The sequence below is a fragment of the Drosophila nasuta genome, chromosome 3, assembly GCF_023558535.2.
Source record: "Drosophila nasuta strain 15112-1781.00 chromosome 3, ASM2355853v1, whole genome shotgun sequence".
NCBI lineage: Eukaryota > Metazoa > Arthropoda > Insecta > Diptera > Drosophilidae > Drosophila > Drosophila nasuta.
The window spans coordinates 976,137-996,340 of record NC_083457.1 but is presented as its reverse complement, the minus strand read 5'-3'; the positions used below and the strand labels follow the sequence as shown (position 1 = coordinate 996,340).

Here is a 20,204-nt window from a genome sequence, read left to right as displayed (position 1 = left end):
TATAAAAACCAAATATGTATAAGTATATACGTTTATATATACTTGAATATATTTCTTATTAGTCATTATTGCATATTAATTTGTTATTTATGATAAGCATTTTACAACATATTTAATTGATTGTTTTTTTTTGGTAATATTTTTGAACAACTCAAGTATGTGTTTTTTTTATCGAATATTACTATAAAAACAAGCATTAATTTAGTACAAATTCAACTACAAATATTAATATAATATATGTATATCAAAATCAAATACAAATCTCGATGTTTGCCGTAAGCATATTAAAAACATAAATTCAACTCAATAAATTTCTTCAAAAAACCAAAACAATACCTTTTAAATAGGAAATAGAGTAGCAGGGCTCAAGTACTATAAAAGGTGAGGAACTGGACCCTGTCTATAGAACTGAAATCCACTCAATTCTAAAAATAAATATTGTATATTTTGTATTCGTCGAAAATATTTTTGCTATGTTGTCATCGATTTTCCACTGACTCAGCAACAAAACACTGAACACTAAACTAAAATGAATTATCTGCACAAATACTACTATTTATTTGGGAATGGTATGTACTCATATATTACATATAAAATAAATAAATTTAACGCAAATCTATCGAAAGTTAGCATAATGTATCCGAATTCTTATCCCCCTACAAAATCTGAAAACAAACATTAAATTTTTTTCTCATCATAAAAGTAAATTAACTCCTAAATTTAAAATGTTAATTTTTAAACATTATATTTATATTTTTTGTTATTAAAATTAATATATTAAATTCATGCTATTTTAGGAGTACATTCAAGCCTTTTACAAAATATAAATTTATTTTTCATTTTTATTTATTTACTATTAAATAGTTAATGGCTTTGCTAATAAGTAATTAAATCAAATTATTAAAATTCACTTTTAGAATACAACTTAGTAGGGGATGCAGTAGTCACAATATTTAGAGAAAAGTGTTTATTCATTGTAAAAGTAAGTTAGTCAGGGGCGTCTAGGTACTCGAACTGTTTGGCTCTTTATCATTGATTGCATACAAATTAACATTTATGCGCACGTTAGCATTAGATAATCTTATCGTATGAATTTGCAAACAATTAGATAAACATGTCCCACAGCCCATCCAGTAAGTCAGCAATCACTCAGACTATCAGTCATGTTAGTTGTCCTGAACTTTACCAGCCCCACGAGCAGTGGCAACAGCGACTTTCGCAATTTGGACCCAACAAATCATGAGTGCATGTTCCAGAGAACTCCACCGACCGTAACCATATTGCTAATCTATGGATTGGCCGTTCCCACTCTGTCATCCTTTGGGCTGTGCACCAATTTCATTAACTGCGTGGTCTTCATGCGACCAAAGATGTCGCCATCGGCATTTTCATATATGGCAGCACTTTCGTGCTTGGATTGCATCTCCTGTATGCTCATCACACTGACAGCGCTCTCAAGAAGCTATTTCTATAACGATGCCGCATGGATAGCTTATGATTATCAGTGGCAAACGCCACTCTTTGGAATTAGCACTGGAGCTGCCAATCTGATCTTGGCAGGCCTCAGCCTGGATCGTTTAGTCTATTTGTCGCGCTTCAAGCGCAACAATGGTGCCCCAAGATTCTGTCGTCGAAAGGTTGCTCGCTACATGATCTGTGGTGGCTTACTCGTCTCAATTATTGTTAACATGCCTTACTTTTTCGTATTCGTCGTCGATCTGGATACGGCCACCTGCTATGTCACCAATTTGTACTACTCCAAGTGGGTGACAGACTTTCAAGTTCAAAGCAAAGTCATCTTGATTACTTTCATTTCATTCGTAGAATATACGAGTGGCACAATTGGTTCTCCTTTGCCCTGTTGGCCCTCATACCGGCTGTGTTTCTGTTGATGGGCAACATTGTCACCATTATTGTCTTTCATCGCTGGACCAAGCAAAGCAAATTGTTCCATCAAAGCGGCAACAATGACAACGATCGCACCACGCAAAAACGCTATCAGGTAAGCCTCGACTACTATTAATAAATGAATTAAACAACATCTTTTACTTCTGTAGCATCAAATGAAGCTAACAATCAGCATCGTTATAGTCATCACTTTATATATGGTGGGTGAGTTGCCTGCTCACATGACATCGAGGAAAAGTTCATTGAATCTGCTCTTTGGCGGCGATGCCAACAAAGTGAATGTGGAGCTGATGGAGCAACTGGAAGTTATATTCATTACACTAAACGCACTCCAGCTCAGCCTCAACATTGTGGTCTACGGTGTCATCAATCCTAGCTTCATGCCAGAGTTCTTTTTATGCATGCGCAACACTTCCGACATTTGCTTCAATTTGTGCTGTTTGCCAGCGCTGTCGCGTGGCTGCCGTCGTTGTTGGAATTGGGCACGACAGCGGGATGAGGCAACTGCAGAGGAACGCGTGGTCAGTTGTGCAGCGCCACTTCAGTTGCCTGCGGATGAGGCACCCAACTGCGGCTGTGAAAGCTGGAGCAGCGATTCGGGCTGTGAAAATGACGCCCATTGCAGGACAGCAACGGGGACGTTTGCCTTTGTCGATGAATTCGACTGCCAAGAAGATGTGCAGGAACCACAACCAGAAGTCTTCCTTACCAAGTCCAGTGCTCTCATGCTGCCCTCCGAATGTATGCATTCTCCCAACAATTTCATTGTAATTACATAGATTTATTCGAATAATAAACAAATTAGTTGCAGTCATATGACGATGTTATCGTGATGCGCCAAGAGACGTCGCCACAGTGTATTGGTGAAGCTTCGCGCCGCTGTTGCATTACCATTGAAGATTCTATAAAACGGATCATCCGGGAGCACTTTATGAATGGTAATGCGAAACGCACTATTCGATATACTGTTACTCGTTGCTTGCGACATGAGCAGACAGAGAACAAGAAGGTACAAACAGCTTCGCATTGCAGCAGTGTCAAAGTAGAACTGATAAAGAAACCACAAAGAGCATGAGACCCTACAGCAGCTGAACAAATAGTATGCAGTATTTGGGATATTGATAGTTCACTTATTTATTATGTACATTGTAATTCATTCATTTCCATAATTACGTTCTTAGATAGCTTAAATTTATATTTATGTATTACAGACATAAAAATTAATATTACATAACAGAATGTTAACAGTTACGGAGCTTTACTTAATTTCATAGCAATTCAAAAATTATGTACACTTATCTCCACATAAATTAATTTGTTATTCTCTATGTAACATTCTTTATTTATTTGCCCTGAAGCTTTGACAGAAAATCCATCAAAAATTGGTGACGAGCTCGCAGTTCGGTTTCATTCCGATGTGGAAGCTTGGCGACCATCCTCTGAATGAGATGCTGGCGATCTCTTGCGCCCATCTTCATTTCAATCAATATGATTTTATCCTCTTCACGCTTCCAGGCATTCGAAGTGCTTGCTATTGCAGTTGGCGATGCAGCTGTATTTGCTTTTTCAGCAGTTGACTCAGCTGGCGAGGTCTCATCATCCTCCTTATTTGTACAGTTTGCTAGCGTAGCCACAACATCCAGTTTGCAGTCTTCATCGCTGTCAAACTGTGTGGTAATCACATGTTGTGGAGTACTGCAGGCACTTAATGACTCCAGTTCATCACCAGAATTCTCCACATCCATTTTAATTACTGGTACAGTTTGCTCTTTATCGTTTCCCCCTTCTACTTTAGTTACTGGCGGCTCTGGGCTTTGTTTCGCCTGTGCAATGATACGAATGCCAACTTTGCTGTCTACCTCATCTGGAATAACACTTTCCTGATCGATCAGAGTACGCAAGCGTTTGGCACATTCGATAGCTGGCGAGACGGGCGCCGATGAACGCATTTGAGGCTCGTGGATTACCACCATGGGTTGGTTGTTATAACGTGGACGCGATTGCGTCTGAGCCAAAGGCGAGCGAACTTTCTTGCTTGGTGATTTCCTTTTATCCGACGGCGGCGATGCGTTGCTTGTTGATGCCGTTGCTCCAAATGGAGTCACACCCGACAAAGGCGAAACGTTCGACGAATTTTGACGACGTGGCGACATTTCGCCAAAGTTAATGGCCGTCTTCTTAGCATTTGGATGATGCTGAGCATGATGCCCACTACTAAAATTTGGTGTGCTGGTGGTTGCACTGTTGAAGTTGTTGCTATAATAGCTGGCATTCAGTCGCATTGCATGTGCTCTTAATGCCACATCATCGCACATATCGAGGGAGGAGCAGCTGTTTTCCTCGTCCCCCGTTGTAGTGTCAATGACTAAGGCACGACTCACATCATCCTCTTCGCTGCGTTCAGCGGCATCATCACTATCCACAGCAGCTGCAGCACTAATCAGTTTCTCTCCCTGGGCTCGCACACCATGAGCACAAGTGAAATTCTCTCCAATCAGCGCATCATTATGTTGTTCATTGTAGATGCTGGCAGCTCGAAAGGATAATTTTGCGGGGAGCATAATTTTGGAGCCATAGAATATGCGACCATTAAGATATCGCAGTTGGCAACCAGGTGGCTTGCCCTGAGCAGGCACATCTTCCAACAATTCATTGACAGTCTCCACAAACTCGCCGCTGTTGTTGTTCAGCACCTCATGCATATTGATTGTCTCCACAGGTGGCATCATTCTAATAAATAAGAAAGAATTAATATTACTTAAACAGTTAAAAAGAAAGTCTTACAACTTACCTTTTGGGTGGTTTTGCCTGTGGAAATTGCTGCAAAAACCAATCGCATAGGAACTGATTACCTTTAAGCAGTGGCAAGATTTTGGACTCAACCTTTTTAATGCTCACACTTGGCAACTCGGCCAACTCGCTAAGGCATGCATAAATTTTGCGTATTTGTGCCGGTTGCTTGCAGAAATATATGTTGAGTTTGTTTATAAAATTGCTGGAGTTGGTGATCATGAAGTATTCAAAAAATTTGCCTAGCTCGGCGGCTTCCTCAGGTAGCAGAAAGTTGAGGAACACTTCAGCCAACTCCGGATGCTCAGGCAGCAATAGTTTTTCTATTTTCTGAGGATTTTAAGAATATTATTAAATCAATTGATTAGAGAACAGACATGTCGTACTTACCAAGTATAAATCCGATACTTTGTCCTTCTTGGGATCGAACGTTTGCAACAACTGATTGAACTTTTGGCAATCTTCCCAGCGATTTGATGAAAACAAAGCCTCCTCCACTTTGTCGTAAAAGTTAAAGGCAAATGCTAAATAGAAGACCACGAAATTAATGTGATGCATTGAACTGTATTCTCTTGACTTACTGGCATCTTTGCGATTGCGCTCCTCAGCACTATCTGGGCGCATCATATGGCGCAGCATTTCCTCCTGCCGATTGATTCTGCGATTGCGAGCAGCTTCTTCGCATCGTTGTCGCTTTTGCTGTTGCTGCGGCGAGCTTGCCGTTGCTGCCACAGCTTCCTCTTGCTGCTTGCCTTGAGTAAACATCTTCAAATCGACCAAAAGTTGTGTGTACAGTTCGAGTGCCAAGAAGCGTCTGTGACAAATCTGCACAGCCTCGGCGTGGTCATATAGATTGCGCTGTTCTTGCAGGTAGCTGGTATACAAGGTAATTAGGAACGCGCAACGTTGCCTGAGCTTGTGGCGCAAACGTTGGCGCAATAAATGATAGCGACTTCGTCCTTTTAATCCTTTGCGTCGTTTATAGCAGGTAACGATGCCCCTTCTTAAAATGCAACAACGCGCCCTTTTGCTCTTGACAGATGGTGTGTGATCCTTAAGATTTATATTATCTGTCCGCTCTGCAGATCTATCCAATTCTATGATTTGCACCGTCTGGGATACATGATCGAAGTTAAAGTTAACTGCCGGCAGCGCATCGTCGGGCAATGGTGGAATAGGAGGCGGAAGATCCAAGGCAGTAGATTCTTCATTGGTGTGAAGTGTTCGATTTATATTGACAACGTTATCAGCAAAAGGGCCAGGCAACAGTGGCACGGATACACCAGCGCATTGTGACTGCGGAGTTAGTCCACCGCCAAAAACGTAGTTAACATTGATGGTAAGTGATGACGCGTTGGCTTGATTTCTGGCCGGAGCGCAGGATTTCTTTTTGGGCTTGTTTTTGCATATCTTTGGTGCTGATGATGTGGTAACTGAGCTCTGCGACAAATGACTTGTAGCGCTGCCATGAGGCACCACAGCCTCGCCCAAACTATCGGGTAGCACCAAATCCTCGCCAACTGCTTCGCGCACAAATTCTAAGAATGATGCACTTGCTGCTGGCGAAGCTTGAATCGTGGGTTTGCTGTAGCGGCGCGGTCGTTTTGTGTTGTCCCACTTTTGCTGCAATGATTACGCAAATACAACGTAATTTAATTGCCAAAATAGCATATACAATTGTTTTTTCTTGTTGTTTTTGCTACAGTCCGCGATTTGTAAACAGTGTAATTGTTTTGTTGTTACTTTATCGATATATCGATAGCTGGTCAAAAATATTCTTATTTCAAATATAATCGATTACTCGTATATCGATAACGCGTTTAAATAGTCTCATTTGAAATCTTATCGATTACGCAGATATCGCTCATTTGCCCATCACTGTGAGTAAGAGCAGAGTGCATTTATTTTTTGTTTTCATCAATTTTTGCAAATACTTTCACTTAATGGACGATAATAAATAAACCCAATATTCAAACAGGTGTTGCAGCAAGTACACTCCTTCCCAACAACCTCTGAAGCGGTGTATATAGTGCCAACAGCTTGCAGTTCAAAGTGAAACTGACCACGTCACAAAGTATTTGCATTCCGACCAAAAACACAACAATAACGCAACATAATGAGCAAAGTGACATTTAAAATAACGCTAACATCGGATCCTAAACTGCCGTTTAAAGTGCTCAGCGTACCAGAGGCGACGCCCTTCACCGCCGTGCTCAAATTCGCCTCCGAGGAGTTCAAGGTGCCCGCGGAGACGAGTGCTATCATCACAGACGACGGCATTGGAATCAGTCCACAGCAGACAGCTGGCAATGTGTTCCTCAAGCACGGCTCCGAGCTGCGTCTGATTCCTCGAGATCGCGTCGGTCACTAAACTAATTTACTCCCCTTTATCCGTTAAAATAAATCGAGATTTGTAATCCCTTAAACAGAAAAAAGAAAACTTACCCCGATATAATATTTCCAGGCGTTAGCCAACAGATGATACTGTTCCCGAGGGGTGAGCACTACGCCGTCTTTGAATCCCAAAATCATGCGATTGACGGGCGGCGCACGCTGATGCTCAAAGTAATACTTAATAGGATTATAATGCGTTCCTTCGCATAGTTCGTTGACTTTAAAGAAGATTCGTCTATATTCTTTGCCATGTATCAAATCCTTAGCCATGCGCTTGCATGCCACACGCACTGGATCTGCGTGCTTACGCAGTGGCTTCTTGGCGCTCTTTATCACATTCAAATGCTTCTCCAGTCCCATAGCAATAAGCTGATACTCCGACGGCGCATAGGCGGTGAATTGGACATTTTTTGGCTGGAAAGCCATGCGAGGCAGATACTGTGGATACATAAACACTGGACTGTCCAGCATGAGGTCCATGATGCGGGGCGGCAGGCGTGGCACCTGCCGATGATTCGATTCGCTAACAATAAAAGTAGTGAGTTAGTTAATCAGCTTAGCGTGAGAGTTTTGTGAGAACTTACGTCAATTGCGCCTCCCGGTTAATGAATTGCATCATGGCTTTATTCTGCTCCTCAAACTCGTCGCTGCTTAGCTCATGCTCCCATTTTTTAACCAGCTCAATTGCTCTACTCAAATTCCAGCAATTGAAACTGGCATCTTTGCTCGATCTCTGCAGTAACTCCTGCAACATCTCTCTGGGCTTATGGGCCATGGAATACAGAGTGGGATGGGAGTAAGTTTGCACGAACGACTGCGTCAGCAGCTGTGTGTGCAGGCGCAATTGTTGCTGCAGCATATCGTGCATATCCTGAGTGAAGCCCATGGCATTTGTGGCCGGATATGAGGGTATTGGATTCAAGTGGCGCAGACTCTCAAATTGCTCTTCGTACTCGGAGTGAATATGCTTGCGAACCGATAGATATTTGCATGAGAAATTGAGGTCATATGGCTCTTCTGATGTGGACTCCTCCAATACGGTCTCTGATGGGAGCTCCGCTTGAGGTGGTGCGGGATCCAACACTTTGGCCAGCTGAAAGCAGTTGGGTTGTCCTGGCAGTGGCACTGCAATGAACTCGGATGGCTGATCCAAATCATGCGTTGGTACGCTTAATAATTTAAGAGTGCCGGTTGCATCCAAGTGAGAGCTATTCAAAGAAGTGTCTGCTACCACATGGGATAATGTGCTGGGCGTGGACATCACGTCCGGCTGGAAAGTGGCGAGTTCCGTGTGCGATACCACCGACAGCTCAGCTGCATTTGGTGCTGCAGCCGGAGTTGGACATGGTGTTATTGAATGGCTGACTGGCGCAAGTCGGGGTGGACTGTCAAAGTTGATCAGACGTGTCACCTGCTCCACGGGATCACTTGGCAGGACTACAGATGGCTGTGAGTCCACTTGATTGGTGAGAAACTTTTGAGGCGTCTCCAATTCTATGGAATCGAGTGAAACGCCTTCCTGCAAGAGGCCGGCAAACAGTTCCGAGACCAAGTCAGTTAGTTCCTTCTTTGATATATTCACATCACGCAGTTCCTCGGCATCTACGGGCACCATCTCGGCGGCCACATACTCGGGATCATTAATGGGATCGTCATCGTCGCCCAGGAAGCTGTTGCCTAAAGAGAAAGGACAATCAATACAACATACAGCAAGGTGCGTCGACAACTTACTCAATGGTTTGGAGAAGTCGTTGAGAAACTGCATCCAGTCCGCATCGTTGGCTGTCATATCGTTCTCGTGCACATCGTTAGGTTCCTCGACATCTGGGGGCACAAACTCCGACTGCAAATCCTCAATAGTTGTCTGCTGAAGACATAGCTTAGAACGAGTTCGCGTTGCAATTCGCGGATCCTCGGTATTTTTATCCAATGGAAGCTTAAAACAGCCATCGGAGCTGAATTTTACTGGCGAGTCCTCATTGGCAGTCATCGGTGTTTGTGGTGTGCAAGGATTCGAATCGAAATCCGAAGCAGTTGTATTTGGATCCTCATCCGACTACGTGATTCATATAAATAGCATTATTAATGAATCAAAAAACCTAAACAAAAGTTTGCTCACATGAAAATCATCTTCCTTGAATGTATACTCCTCGTCCTCCTCGTCTGAGTGCAAGTCCTCACGTATTAACGCTTCAATATCATTATCCACCGAAGTATCCTTCAGAGGAGGCAGCGTTATGCCTGGCGTGCGATTCAATTCTCTTGCCTTGGCTCGCGTTAATTTGGCCACCGATGGGGTCTCGGTGATAATAATGGCACCACGTTGCGGCTGCTGTTGCTGCTGTTGTTGCAGCTTCTCTTGGGCTTCCGCCTCACGCTTTTCGCGTGCCAATTCGTCCTCAGCCTTGAGCGTAACCAGCGCCAACACGTGCTCATTGCGTACCACACTGCGGACCACTTTGTGCATATCCTCACTGGTGATGGCATTCACGCGAGCCACCTTGCGCAGCCGTCGATCAATCTCCTTCACATCCTCAATGTTGCACTCATCCAGCTCAAAGCTCGGTCGTCGCTGCTGTCCATTGTTATCCTTTTCCAGTCGACGCCGCTTTCGCGATGGTCGCCGGCTGCTGTTTGTTGGCGTGGAGTTCACACTGCTGTTGGTGCTGTTTGCTGCTGCTGGTCTTGTAGGAGTCTTCAGTTCAGACAAGTCTGATTTTTTTGAATTATTTGGCATGATACTGTGCTCATTGAAATAAGAATTGTAACAAATTCACAAAGTACTCGCTCGATCAAAACAAAAATACGACCAGTGTGTCCATAAAATGCCGCCACATAAATTGGTGGATATCGTGCCAGGGCGCTTAAAAACTTCATTGATATCGAATACACAAATCGATAAGTATTAACCAAAATCGAATGTAAAATTTATAATTGATATAACATTTATGTGGTTATTATAAATATTTTCCTTATTTTTTGGAGCAAATGATTTGCTAATATAATTTTTGTGAAATCTTCGTGAAAGAGTAACCAGCCATGTTAAGTCATGCGGTAACATTTAGGATTCTATTTTTTTGGTATATCAGCGCTAAAACGTATATTTTAGAAATGGTGCTGGTGGTCACACCATGAAATTCGGAAAACAATTTTTTCGATAATAAATGAATTTATAGTATTATTTGTTTGTGTGATGTCAGTTCATGTGAAATGCGTATCTGCATGGTATCCGACTTTTTCTACCCCAGTATTGGAGGCGTCGAAGAACATGTCTACAACTTGTCACAAATGCTGCTCGCTTTGGGTCACAAGGTGCAATTAAACTAGAGAAGCCACTCAATATCCTTCAATATCTACTTTAACCGAGTTTTATGCTGCAGGTCGTTGTGCTAACCCATGCCTATGGTGACTGTAGTGGCGTTCGTTACGTGACCCACGGCCTTAAGGTGTACTACCTGCCCATCAAGGTATGCTACAATCAATGCATCCTCCCCACCGCAGTCTGCAATGTGCCCATGCTGCGTGCGGTGCTGTTGAGGGAGCAAGTGGACGTGGTTCATGGTCACTCTGCATTTAGTGCCTTGGCGCATGAGGCTTTAATGGTTGGCTCGCTGCTCGGTCTCAAGGTGAGCGTCGTAATTAATCACATTGCCGATTTCTATTCTAATTTATCCCCGCTTGTAGACTGTATTCACGGATCATAGTCTGTTTGGCTTTGCGGATCTGTCGGCGGCGTTAACCAACAAGCTGCTGGAGATCAATCTGAGCATGGTCAACCATGCTATCTGTGTTTCCCATATTGGCAAGGAGAACACGGTGCTACGTGCTCGGGTTGCCAAGCATCGCGTCTCGGTAATTCCTAATGCGGTGGACACCGCACTCTTTACGCCAGATCCTAATCGACGGCCTGACAATGGTGTCATCAATATTGTGGTCGCATCGCGTCTTGTCTATCGAAAGGGCATTGATCTGTTGGCGGGAGTGATTCCCAGGTTCAAAAAGACGCCCAATGTCAACTTTATTATCGTAGGCGATGGTCCCAAGCGGGATCTACTCGAGGAGATCCGGGAAAAGACCAATATGCAGGATCGTGTCGAGATTCTCGGTGCAGTGGAGCATGCCCAGGTGCGTGAGGTACTAGTGCGCGGCCACATCTTTGTAAACACATCGCTGACTGAAGCATATTGCATGGCCATTGTCGAAGCAGCTTCCTGTGGCCTGCAGGTGGTCTCCACCAGTGTGGGCGGTATTCCCGAGGTGCTTCCCAATAGTCTAATCCTGCTTACGGAGCCCGACATTGAGGCCATTTACTCGGCCATATTGGTCGCCATCGAGAGGCTTCGCAATATCGCAACAACAACATCGCCATCTGCAGCGTCTTCCAATGGGCACATTCCTCCAAAGACTGAGACAAATTGTCGCTCCAAGCGAGCAAAGCGTCGCAAGAAACAAGGAAATGATGTGCCTTTCATGCCTGCTACTGTCCAAATGGCTGCAATCGCTCCTGGCTTTGATAGTGAGAATAAGACAGAACCAGTGCTGTGCCCATATCGATGTAACGAATTAGTGGAAACGCTTTACAACTGGGAAGATGTCGCCCAGCGCACGGCTAAAGTATATGAGAGGGTGATGAAGGAGCGAGCATTTACGTTGAGTGAACTAATCTATGCGGTGTATCAATGTGGTGCCTGGTTTCTAGCCTTCCTCGTGGTGGGCCATTTCATGCTACGCTTACTCGAGTATTGGCGGCCTCGCAGTCGCATCGAAGTTGCGTTTGAGCCGCGGTCGCAAAAGGGCTTATGAAATAGATGTTTCGTTGTTAATGACATTGCCATAGGTCAACAATTTTGTGAATTAGTCAAATATACTAGTATTTTCTCTTTTTGCTCAACTAATTCTGCTTATTTAAATTGTAAACTGACAACCCAATTGTATATTTAACATCTGTTAACAGTATTGGGTTATGTTAACGCCAATTTGAGTCTCTAATATAATCGATAGAAACGTGTTTCGATAACAATTGACTTCGGTAAAAGCCAATTCGTTAATTTCTTGTGAATGCTATTTAGAAGATAGAAAAACTATTTTATTTGGCTGATACCTTAAATTAGAATGTATGTATATATAGAAAATCATGATGTTGGTCCTTTTGCGCACTGCAGATTATCTCGATATTTCGTGTCATATTTAAGGCATATTTTAGTATATTTTTAAATCATGTGGTATATTTCAAAATTCGTCTTGGGCCACACTGACCGATTGAAACTCAGTCTAATAACAAACGAGCTTCGGTAGACGGGAAGACGTGTCCGCGGTTAAATTGAAGTTGAAAATTTGCGAATAACGAATAGCGTTTAAATCGTCTTCGACAGGTCGGTATTTTGACGGAATATACAAAAAATCGCGAGCAGTTTTATTTTTCTGCGAAATGCAAATGGATTTGCTGATACGATCTAGTTATTAACAATTTGTGAAACTATTTCAAAGAAACGACAGTTATATTATAATTATAGTAAAGTGTATAAATTATTTGGCCGTTTTTGATGTGTGGTGCAAAAAGTGCAACTAACAAAACGTGTATTTGGAAATCAGCTGAAAGATAACTGCAAGATTGGCCAATTTAGATACGAAGTTCAGCATCCTTGTTGCTTTATGACGTCATTCGCGCGCTACATTACATACAATTCGCAATCATTGTGTGTATACATTGTATGTGAGTGTGCGAGAGTGTATGTGCGAGGCCGAGGCTTAGTGAGCTTGACTGTGTGAGAGAAATTAGAACGGGCTGTGTGTGTGTGTTTGGACCAAGGAAGCCAAGGCCAAATACCGTTGGCATTCTTATCAGCCTATTTAATTTTCATCTCTTCGTTTTCGCACTTTATTGAATTGCAAACGCGTTTCGTTTTGTAAATTTTCTTGAAACTTGAATTAATGAAGCTTGTGTTTTATTTAATTTGTTTCCTTCCTCTTTTAGCACTTTTTTAACAATAAGAAATTAAACAACAAAAACTTGCATTTGAATATACACAAACAAATTAAATCAAGGATATTAGAAAATTTTTTCTGGTGAGTACATCTTTTAAATATTTCTGTCCTAGATCCTTTTTTACGCATTTGGAAAATGTTAATTCATTTTGCAGATTTGGGCAGATTTTTTATGTTTTTTTTTTTTTTGTATTTTGGGGAACTTTTTAGTTAAATTGCATTTGAGCGCGTTGAAACTTCAAAGATTTCAAGCTAATGAATTTTTAATGCGTGCTAAAAATCTCCTGTGGCATCAGGGTCTCCTAAGTGCGCGTCTCCTCCGAGAGGAAGACGAAGAAATCGTGCCGGAAGAACTTAAACTCCCATAAATTATACTGTGAATGTGAATGCGGGCAGCAAACTCAGAGATACGCATACATTCCGAAATGGCAAACCACCGAAATGCCGCACACCGTTGGGAGGCTGTAAATAATGAAACACCAGACAAGCACCAGACTGCACAACAACAACAACAACACGTGCAAAAACTCAAATAATAAAAAAAGAAGTTGGAGTAGAGGAAACCCCTCGCTTTGGAGTACATGGAAAATAACAAATCTCAAAGGAATAAGGGGACATCATAATCAAAGGCTTTTATGGCGCCATTAAATAACCAGAAAACTGTTGGCTCAAGCGTTCCAGGGGAGTCTACAAACGATACGATTGCCTTTTTTCTCTACAAGAGACTGGAGAGAGGGAAAAAGAGAGACTGTTATTAGGCCAGTCTAAGGAACGCCCGGAAACCGGGCACAGACAATTTGCCTAGTGCGCCTCGTGACAGGGCACGTTCGACCTAATAAGCATGCGGGAAGGGAGAAGGGGAAAGGGACAAAGGGGAGTACGGGTCATGAAGAGACACATGGTGTGGGGAGAACCTTATGGAGAATGGGACGAAAGGTTCCCCAACATACTTCTCAAGCGGTTGGTGAGCAAAGTGCTTCCGTGTTGGAGGCCAAATCGATTTTTATTGATATTCAAGTTGAATGCACTGCGAATTGGATTTAGTTTTTGGAGCAGTTACCAAATTGCTTAGGGGTTGCTTTGTCCCTGACAAGCTGAACTTTGTGGCGAACTTCAATTCTCTCTGATATCATCACCAAAAACCGTCTGCAAGTCGCGTCAACGTTTCGAGACTGAGAAAAAGTAATAAAAGTTTGTTTTTTGGCATTTGCCACGCACTTTTCGCTCTTGATATCTGATAAGGTCTCGACGAATCGCAAATTCCCTATTGCCTCTTGCGTTGTGACGGTGGCTATGGAGTCAGCTTCAAGTCTTCTTTGGCAATCGTTCTTCTTTTTGGGGACTTTGTTCAGAAACTTGTTTTTTGCTGCTGTTGTTGTTATTTTCGACCTTTATTTACTTACCAATTGTGCTCTATTTTTATTCTTGTTTTTACCTTCTAGCATTTTTGACATTCATTTTTCTTGTATTCTTTGAGTCGGGTTGCGACTTGTACCGCTCTCTCTCTCTCTCTCTCTCTGTCTCTCCCACTCGCTTTTTAAGGCCGAAACAATAGACACTTAATGGCGCCAGCAGCTCGTAGAGTGCAAATGATTGCTGTAGTATGGTAGTTGTTGTTCTTGTTGTCGCTGCGCTTTGAGCCCTTGGTCGAAAGTTAAGTGCTTTGGGTCGAGCGATAAGCCGATTTTGGGCTTAAGCTGATGGGTTTTGCGGGTCTGGGATCAGAGTGAATTTAGCTGGTTAAAACGATTGTTTAGTGGGCGTTTCAATAATCAATCAGCAATGAGAAATTGCTTGGCAAAAGCACAAAATTGAAAACATTTTCTAGTGAAAGGAAAAATCACTGGAGCTTTCTCAATAATCTTTAAATAAGGTTATTGCACGCAAAAGTTTTATAAAAAGCTTAAGTTAATAGGACTCCTTAAATCTTATTTAGTTAGAGAAGTTTGGCTTATTTTTTCTTATTTATTGATTTCAGATTTATGAATTATAATTTGCAGTATGCGACAAATATTTGTCAAATTTTGAGTATAAGCATATATGTACATATAACAGATATTTTGTTATTTATAGAATTTATATTTTTAAATTGTAGTCGTAGTCAAATCTATGTTGAAATGTATATTCAGAATGGGACAAATGAATATACAAACTTTTATTTTTTGAACTTCAGCCAATTCCAATTGCGAATTTGTGTGTTTTTCACCTTTTAAATGCTCACCATACTTTTTATACCCTTGTGTATCGACTATTGTATTCTCTTGATTGCCTCGTGTCATGTGTAGCTGACAGTTGGCTAGGATGGCGCTACTATGGCGCCATTGGTCTGTTTATCCTTCACTTGGCTGGTCGGGAAATGGAAATGTGGGCGGCAAGGATATGAAACCTATTTGCGCCACGCAAACAGCTGAGCTAAAGGACAGCCGCATGAAAACAAACAACTGAACACACATAAACACACAAAAGCTCAAGTCTACACACATGGTTGGTTGTTCAAGGAGCAGCTAAAACAAAAAAAGTAAAAAGGACAATTGCTGGGCTAACAATGTGAGGAAACGGAATGAAAGCCATATGAATAAAGTTCAGAGTTAATTTGTTTTATTGTTGTCACAACAAAAGCCACGCCAACGAAATCCGAATCCTGAAGACAGCCCCGCGATTCGTTTTTTCATTTCGACCTCGCCCCGATAGGACTGAATCCTTCTGAAGGCCGTCGCCAAAGTCGTGAGTCATACTTGCCACAGAGTGCGTAGCATGTTGCTTTCGCTGTTGCTGCAGGCATAACTTTTATAACATTGTTGCCGCTCTTTCGCTTCCACCTACATCTCTCCTCTCTGCTCGCATTATTCTCTTTATTGTCCAGCCGGCTCCAAGAAGGAGCCCAAAAAGTCGTAAATTTCCTATTGCGTTTGTCGCTGGTTCCATCTGAGCATTGTTTTTTTTCTTCCATTTTCGCGTTCGTTGATTATGAAATTTCATTTGGGGCCCAATTAACTTGCGTCGCGCACGCGATTCTGCTGCCCCACATATACAATTTTTAACGTATAGACACATACAGTATATAATACTACCATATATCTGCATACATATATAGTTTGTGTATCTTCAGATGGCGTCGTCGCCTAGCATTCGGCGTGTGGTAGGTTGACTTTCTCGTTTTCGCTTAATGGCCTTTTAAATGTGGCGCCAGTTTTGCGCAGTTTCTGCTACCGCCCTCCAAACGCCTCCTCAGCAAACGGAAATGTACATTTAAGTTCGGCAAATGGGTTTAAGGACCTTCAGAGACAACGAAGTGTCCTGGCCAAGTTGCCTTTTTTTTTTGCGTGTGGTGTCGTCCGAAAATCAAATCGATTTGATGTAAGTTTGACATGTGAGCATGCTTTTAGTTGTCAAAGGTCAACCTCGAGGGCGTTGATGTAGTTTCTTTGCCCCAAAGTGAGTGTGGATCAAAAACAATGGGTTTAATGAACTGGTGGAGCAATAGTCAAATATAGGACAAGTTGACAACTTGATATAAAAACTATGAAAACTATGACTATGAAACTACTTATATGTAAATATCTAAGTATACGAATCTGTACGTTAGTTAATTCTTATTAGCTACTTAAATGCTGTATTCTTTAGGAAAGTATAAAGCCGAACTCCTATGGAGATCAAAACCAAGCGTAAAAGAAGTCTATAACAAAAATAATCAGTTAAAAAAATCATAATAGCTAAAATAGTGAAATAAGTGAACTTACAACAAATTCCTTAAATGTGTAAAGCTAAGCCGTATGAGAAAATCAATGAGTGACTCATGAGAACAGCATTAGTTTGCCGGGCCGATGACGAAGTAGACAAGGCCCAAGGTCTTGACCATATTAACATAATAAAACATCTTGAATTTGATGATATCACTCAGTAAAATTGCTCACCACGTTGCTGTTGATTAGGAGAGAGCTATGCTTTTTTATCAGTCAATGTGAAAAATTGTTCTGTATTCATTCAATTATAGTAAACTGGATAAAGGTCGACGTCAAAGTAGGAAATTACGAGTTATAGGAAGACGTATGATATATAAATAACGTAAGAATGAATCTAAAAGTGAATAGAAAATTTATAACAAACAACAAATAAAATGTGGAGTGCTTGGAAAACCTAAACCCTAAATGTATATTCAAAATTAACTCCATTAAATTATTGCTTTTAATGTAAATCAAAAATATTGATAGCAATTTAATTCGCAGACTGTAGATTTATTCATTTTATATCATTTCATATTGATAGAGTTTATTAGCATGCGGCTATGTTATTAATCTTGTGATATTATCGTCCCTTGGGCGCTATGATTGCGTGGATGATAAATGGCCACAAAGTTTTTGCTTTTAGCCAAATTATAATGATGGCTTAGCTGTAGACTAAGTCGGTTGACCAAGAATTGGTAACCTCATTAGTTGCCACTGATGTGTTTGCTTTTGGTTTAAATTGAACGGGTTTGTTTTTGTGTCTGTGTTGAATTCCTTCTTGATGTCTCACAAACTGGAGCGAAATCCCCAAGAATGAATCACGAATTGCCTTACACAGCAGCCACTCTTGTGTGTGTGAGTGTGTGTGTGTGTGTGTGTGTGTCTGTGTGAGTGTTTTAGTGAGTGAGTTCACTTCCAGGACCTGCATTGGAATGGGCGCGCGTGAGCTTGGCCCTCTGACGGAGATTCAGACGACGGTACCGAGGATGACGCGTCGAGACAAGTACGCAAAAAATGCCTGCAAGCAAACTAACAACTGGCGACAGCAGCTGCTGTTGCTGTTGCTGTGGCTGAGGCTGCTTCTTCTTCTTCAACTTCTAGTGGCATTGTCCTTGCTGCGTCGAGGGGTGGTTTACACTGCTTTTCGGCTTCGGCTGGCTTGGTGTCTGGCCTCTCGCTTACAGCATTTACACATTCCTCCTCATGCCGTTGCCAAATCCGCCACTCTGCCTGCCGCTCGCATCGTTCCCTTTGCCCTTCCCCTTCCCCTTGCTATTCGTGATCCTGTTTTGTTGCTTGTTGCCACTCGCAGAAATCGTTGCTTCAATTTTTTGGACAGACAACAAGGACTGTCGGGCAGCAGCCGAGGACAACGTCAACGCGCTTACTCTCTCTCGCACTCATCCATCCGCTCATCCCATTTACATTCGTAGACTCGGGGGTTGGCATCGGCTTGCGGCAGTGGCGGTGGCGGTGGCATGCGGCATGAGGCATGCAGCATACGGCATACGGCATGCGCTTATATTTTATTATTTATTTTCTATTTCATTCTCTATTACGCTTTGTGCGCATTTCGCTGCTTTCGGCCTCTCTGTTGTGTTCGCCCATTCGCACAGTTTTCCTCGGTTTGTTTCCATTTTGGGGGGAGGTAAAGTCCTTTTCATGAGTCCCTTCACACGTTTTCAGTTGCGTCGAGTGCGAGTTGAGTGGAATTTTGCCTCTAGCTCAACGCCAAGGCGAACAGTGGTGTCCAAGATAATGGGCATGCCCTTTCAGTGCGATTGAGACAATTCTTGTAGGTTTTCCAAAACGAGATTTATGTATATCATTGATGGATTTGTCATATTTCCCATGTTATTGATTGATTATTAACTTTAAACATTTATTATATTTACCAAATTTTTTGCAAGTAAATCTATGTTAAAAACGACGAAATATTGATTGATTATAAACTTTAAATATTTTTATTTTTTAAATACCTCTCATATTTAACACACTAAATTAATGATGCTTTTCATGAACTCTCTCAAAAATTCTCCACACTCTTGTTCACTCATTTCACCCATTGAGTAGCATTTCACTCTTAAATTGTCAATTGCCAAGCTTCCGCTTGGCTTTTCAACGAGTTCAACGTAATGTCTTCATCTTTTTGAACTGCATTTCCTGTTCTTGTGAAATTATGAAATTTCCGGATCCAGAGAAGTGCCAAAAAAAGAAATCAGCAATTCAAGAAACAGTTGGATGTTAGAAGTCAGAGGTGGGATGAGTATTTGCTGAAAGGGAGGGCCCATCCAGTAGCATCATCCGCTGTCAGAGTCTGTTTTGCTGGTTTGTTGACTTTTTGGCACCGATTTCCCAGGATACACAGTTGCAAGCCGCAGGCGCCATTTGCAATGAAAATCCGAAAAGCAGAAACCGCACGCGTTGCCACACGACGCCACACTGCAGTGTGTCCGGGTCCTGATCCTGATCCTGTTGCGATAACCCAAGCGGCGCCCGTCAGCAATTACTTCACGTTCTATAAACAAACAAACAACAGGCGCATAAAATTAATTTCTACACTCGAAAGTCGGCGACGAAATTGTTATTTTGCGTGAAATCGCTCGACACCGTCACGAGTCTCGTTTTCAAATATAAAATGCGTTGTCCGCCGCTGTCCTGCGGTGTCCTGTTCCCGGCTAATGAAAACCACCCCGCATTATGCCTTTGTCTTCTATTGCTTTTGCTTTGTTTCACTGGGTTCGCTTTTTTTTGTTGTAATAAATTGTGAAAATTACCCACATTGGGTTTTGTTTTTACTTTACCTTTATTATTATTATTATGCTCGTTTGGTTATTGGCTGCGTTTCTTTTGTTGGGGGCGGGTTTGCGTGCGAGCGTCCCTCATACCTTTAGGTTTTTTAGGGACCTTTTTGGACAGGAGGTCACATCGCTTGCATTCTTGCAATTAACATACTCGACACTCTCTAACTCTTGAGAGCTTTAAGTGTTGTTTGACGTGCCTTTGAAATTGTTGTTGTTCCCCTTCGAGTTGAAGAAGCGTAAACAGTTTAGCTTTACGAGTTGGGAAAAGCGTAACTCAAATGGAAATAATTGCCTGTTATGGGTATATTGTAAAAGCAAGATGACGATGTTATTGTTGACTTGGGAGCAAACTTCAAGTGGGTGGTAATCTTTTCTCTCCAGCGAGATTCAAAATAGATATATGGACGTGAACTTAATGAATAATCGTATTATGTTACTTCCTATGATTAAAGTCTTATATTTTATTTTATACTTTATGATTTCTCAAAATTTAGTTGCAATCAGATAAAAATTAACTTTACGGTAACTTTATATAGTAATACCAAATATAGCCTTCAGTTGATTTAAGTATTTATTCGGTTTATTTTTATAATATGGT

At 41.9% G+C, this 20,204-nt stretch overlaps 5 protein-coding genes across 5 annotated transcripts in view; 4 read left to right on the top strand and 1 right to left on the bottom strand.

The window, feature by feature from the left end:
- Positions 1-1,104: 1,104 nt before the first annotated feature.
- Positions 1,105-2,693, top strand: LOC132792989 (uncharacterized; the record flags this gene model as incomplete). The annotated part of the gene is made up of 4 exons (XM_060802545.1): positions 1,105-1,133; positions 1,190-1,762; positions 1,825-2,002; positions 2,058-2,693. Coding segments are annotated over 4 exons (1,410 nt in total), but the record flags the coding sequence as incomplete, so codon positions are not given.
- A 311-nt stretch (positions 2,694-3,004) lies between these two features.
- On the bottom strand, positions 3,005-10,006 carry LOC132794331 (uncharacterized). Its single transcript, XM_060804718.1, has 8 exons — positions 9,212-10,006; positions 8,824-9,148; positions 7,677-8,769; positions 7,144-7,615; positions 5,280-6,321; positions 5,089-5,222; positions 4,700-5,028; positions 3,005-4,638 (listed from the first exon to the last, which is right to left on the bottom strand). The coding sequence occupies exons 1-8, from the start codon at positions 9,827-9,829 to the stop codon at positions 3,252-3,254; spliced, it is 5,400 nt and encodes a 1,799-aa protein (XP_060660701.1). The 5' UTR covers positions 9,830-10,006; the 3' UTR covers positions 3,005-3,251.
- On the top strand, positions 6,561-7,138 carry LOC132794334 (ubiquitin-fold modifier 1). The gene is made up of 2 exons (XM_060804722.1): positions 6,561-6,578; positions 6,677-7,138. The coding sequence occupies exon 2, from the start codon at positions 6,815-6,817 to the stop codon at positions 7,067-7,069; it is 255 nt and encodes an 84-aa protein (XP_060660705.1). The 5' UTR covers positions 6,561-6,578; positions 6,677-6,814; the 3' UTR covers positions 7,070-7,138.
- A 114-nt stretch (positions 10,007-10,120) lies between the features above and the next one.
- Positions 10,121-11,987, top strand: LOC132794333 (uncharacterized). Its single transcript, XM_060804721.1, has 3 exons — positions 10,121-10,404; positions 10,473-10,718; positions 10,777-11,987. The coding sequence occupies exons 1-3, from the start codon at positions 10,303-10,305 to the stop codon at positions 11,893-11,895; spliced, it is 1,467 nt and encodes a 488-aa protein (XP_060660704.1). The 5' UTR covers positions 10,121-10,302; the 3' UTR covers positions 11,896-11,987.
- A 369-nt stretch (positions 11,988-12,356) lies between these two features.
- LOC132794332 (protein unzipped) overlaps positions 12,357-20,204 on the top strand; it is a 32,406-nt gene continuing 24,558 nt past the window's right edge. Inside the window, exons 1-2 of the mRNA XM_060804720.1 lie at positions 12,357-12,464; positions 13,067-13,158. The gene's annotated coding sequence lies outside the window, so the exon portion shown is untranslated. The remainder of the gene's footprint in view (positions 12,465-13,066; positions 13,159-20,204) is intronic.

Bases quoted from the DNA above. Each gene is read 5' to 3' on its own strand.
- LOC132794334 (XM_060804722.1), top strand. From the start codon at position 6,815: ATGAGCAAAGTGACATTTAAAATAACGCTAACATCGGATCCTAAACTG.
- LOC132794331 (XM_060804718.1), bottom strand. From the start codon at position 9,829: ATGCCAAATAATTCAAAAAAATCAGACTTGTCTGAACTGAAGACTCCT. The intron at 6,322-7,143 runs GTAAGTTTTCTT...TAATCATTGCAG, and splicing joins CCTGGAAATATTATATCGGG to CAAAAGTGGGACAACACAAA. The intron at 5,029-5,088 runs GTAAGTACGACA...TAAAATCCTCAG, and splicing joins AAGTATCGGATTTATACTTG to AAAATAGAAAAACTATTGCT.
- LOC132794333 (XM_060804721.1), top strand. From the start codon at position 10,303: ATGCGTATCTGCATGGTATCCGACTTTTTCTACCCCAGTATTGGAGGC. The intron at 10,405-10,472 runs GTGCAATTAAAC...TTTATGCTGCAG, and splicing joins TGCTCGCTTTGGGTCACAAG to GTCGTTGTGCTAACCCATGC. The intron at 10,719-10,776 runs GTGAGCGTCGTA...CCCCGCTTGTAG, and splicing joins GCTCGCTGCTCGGTCTCAAG to ACTGTATTCACGGATCATAG.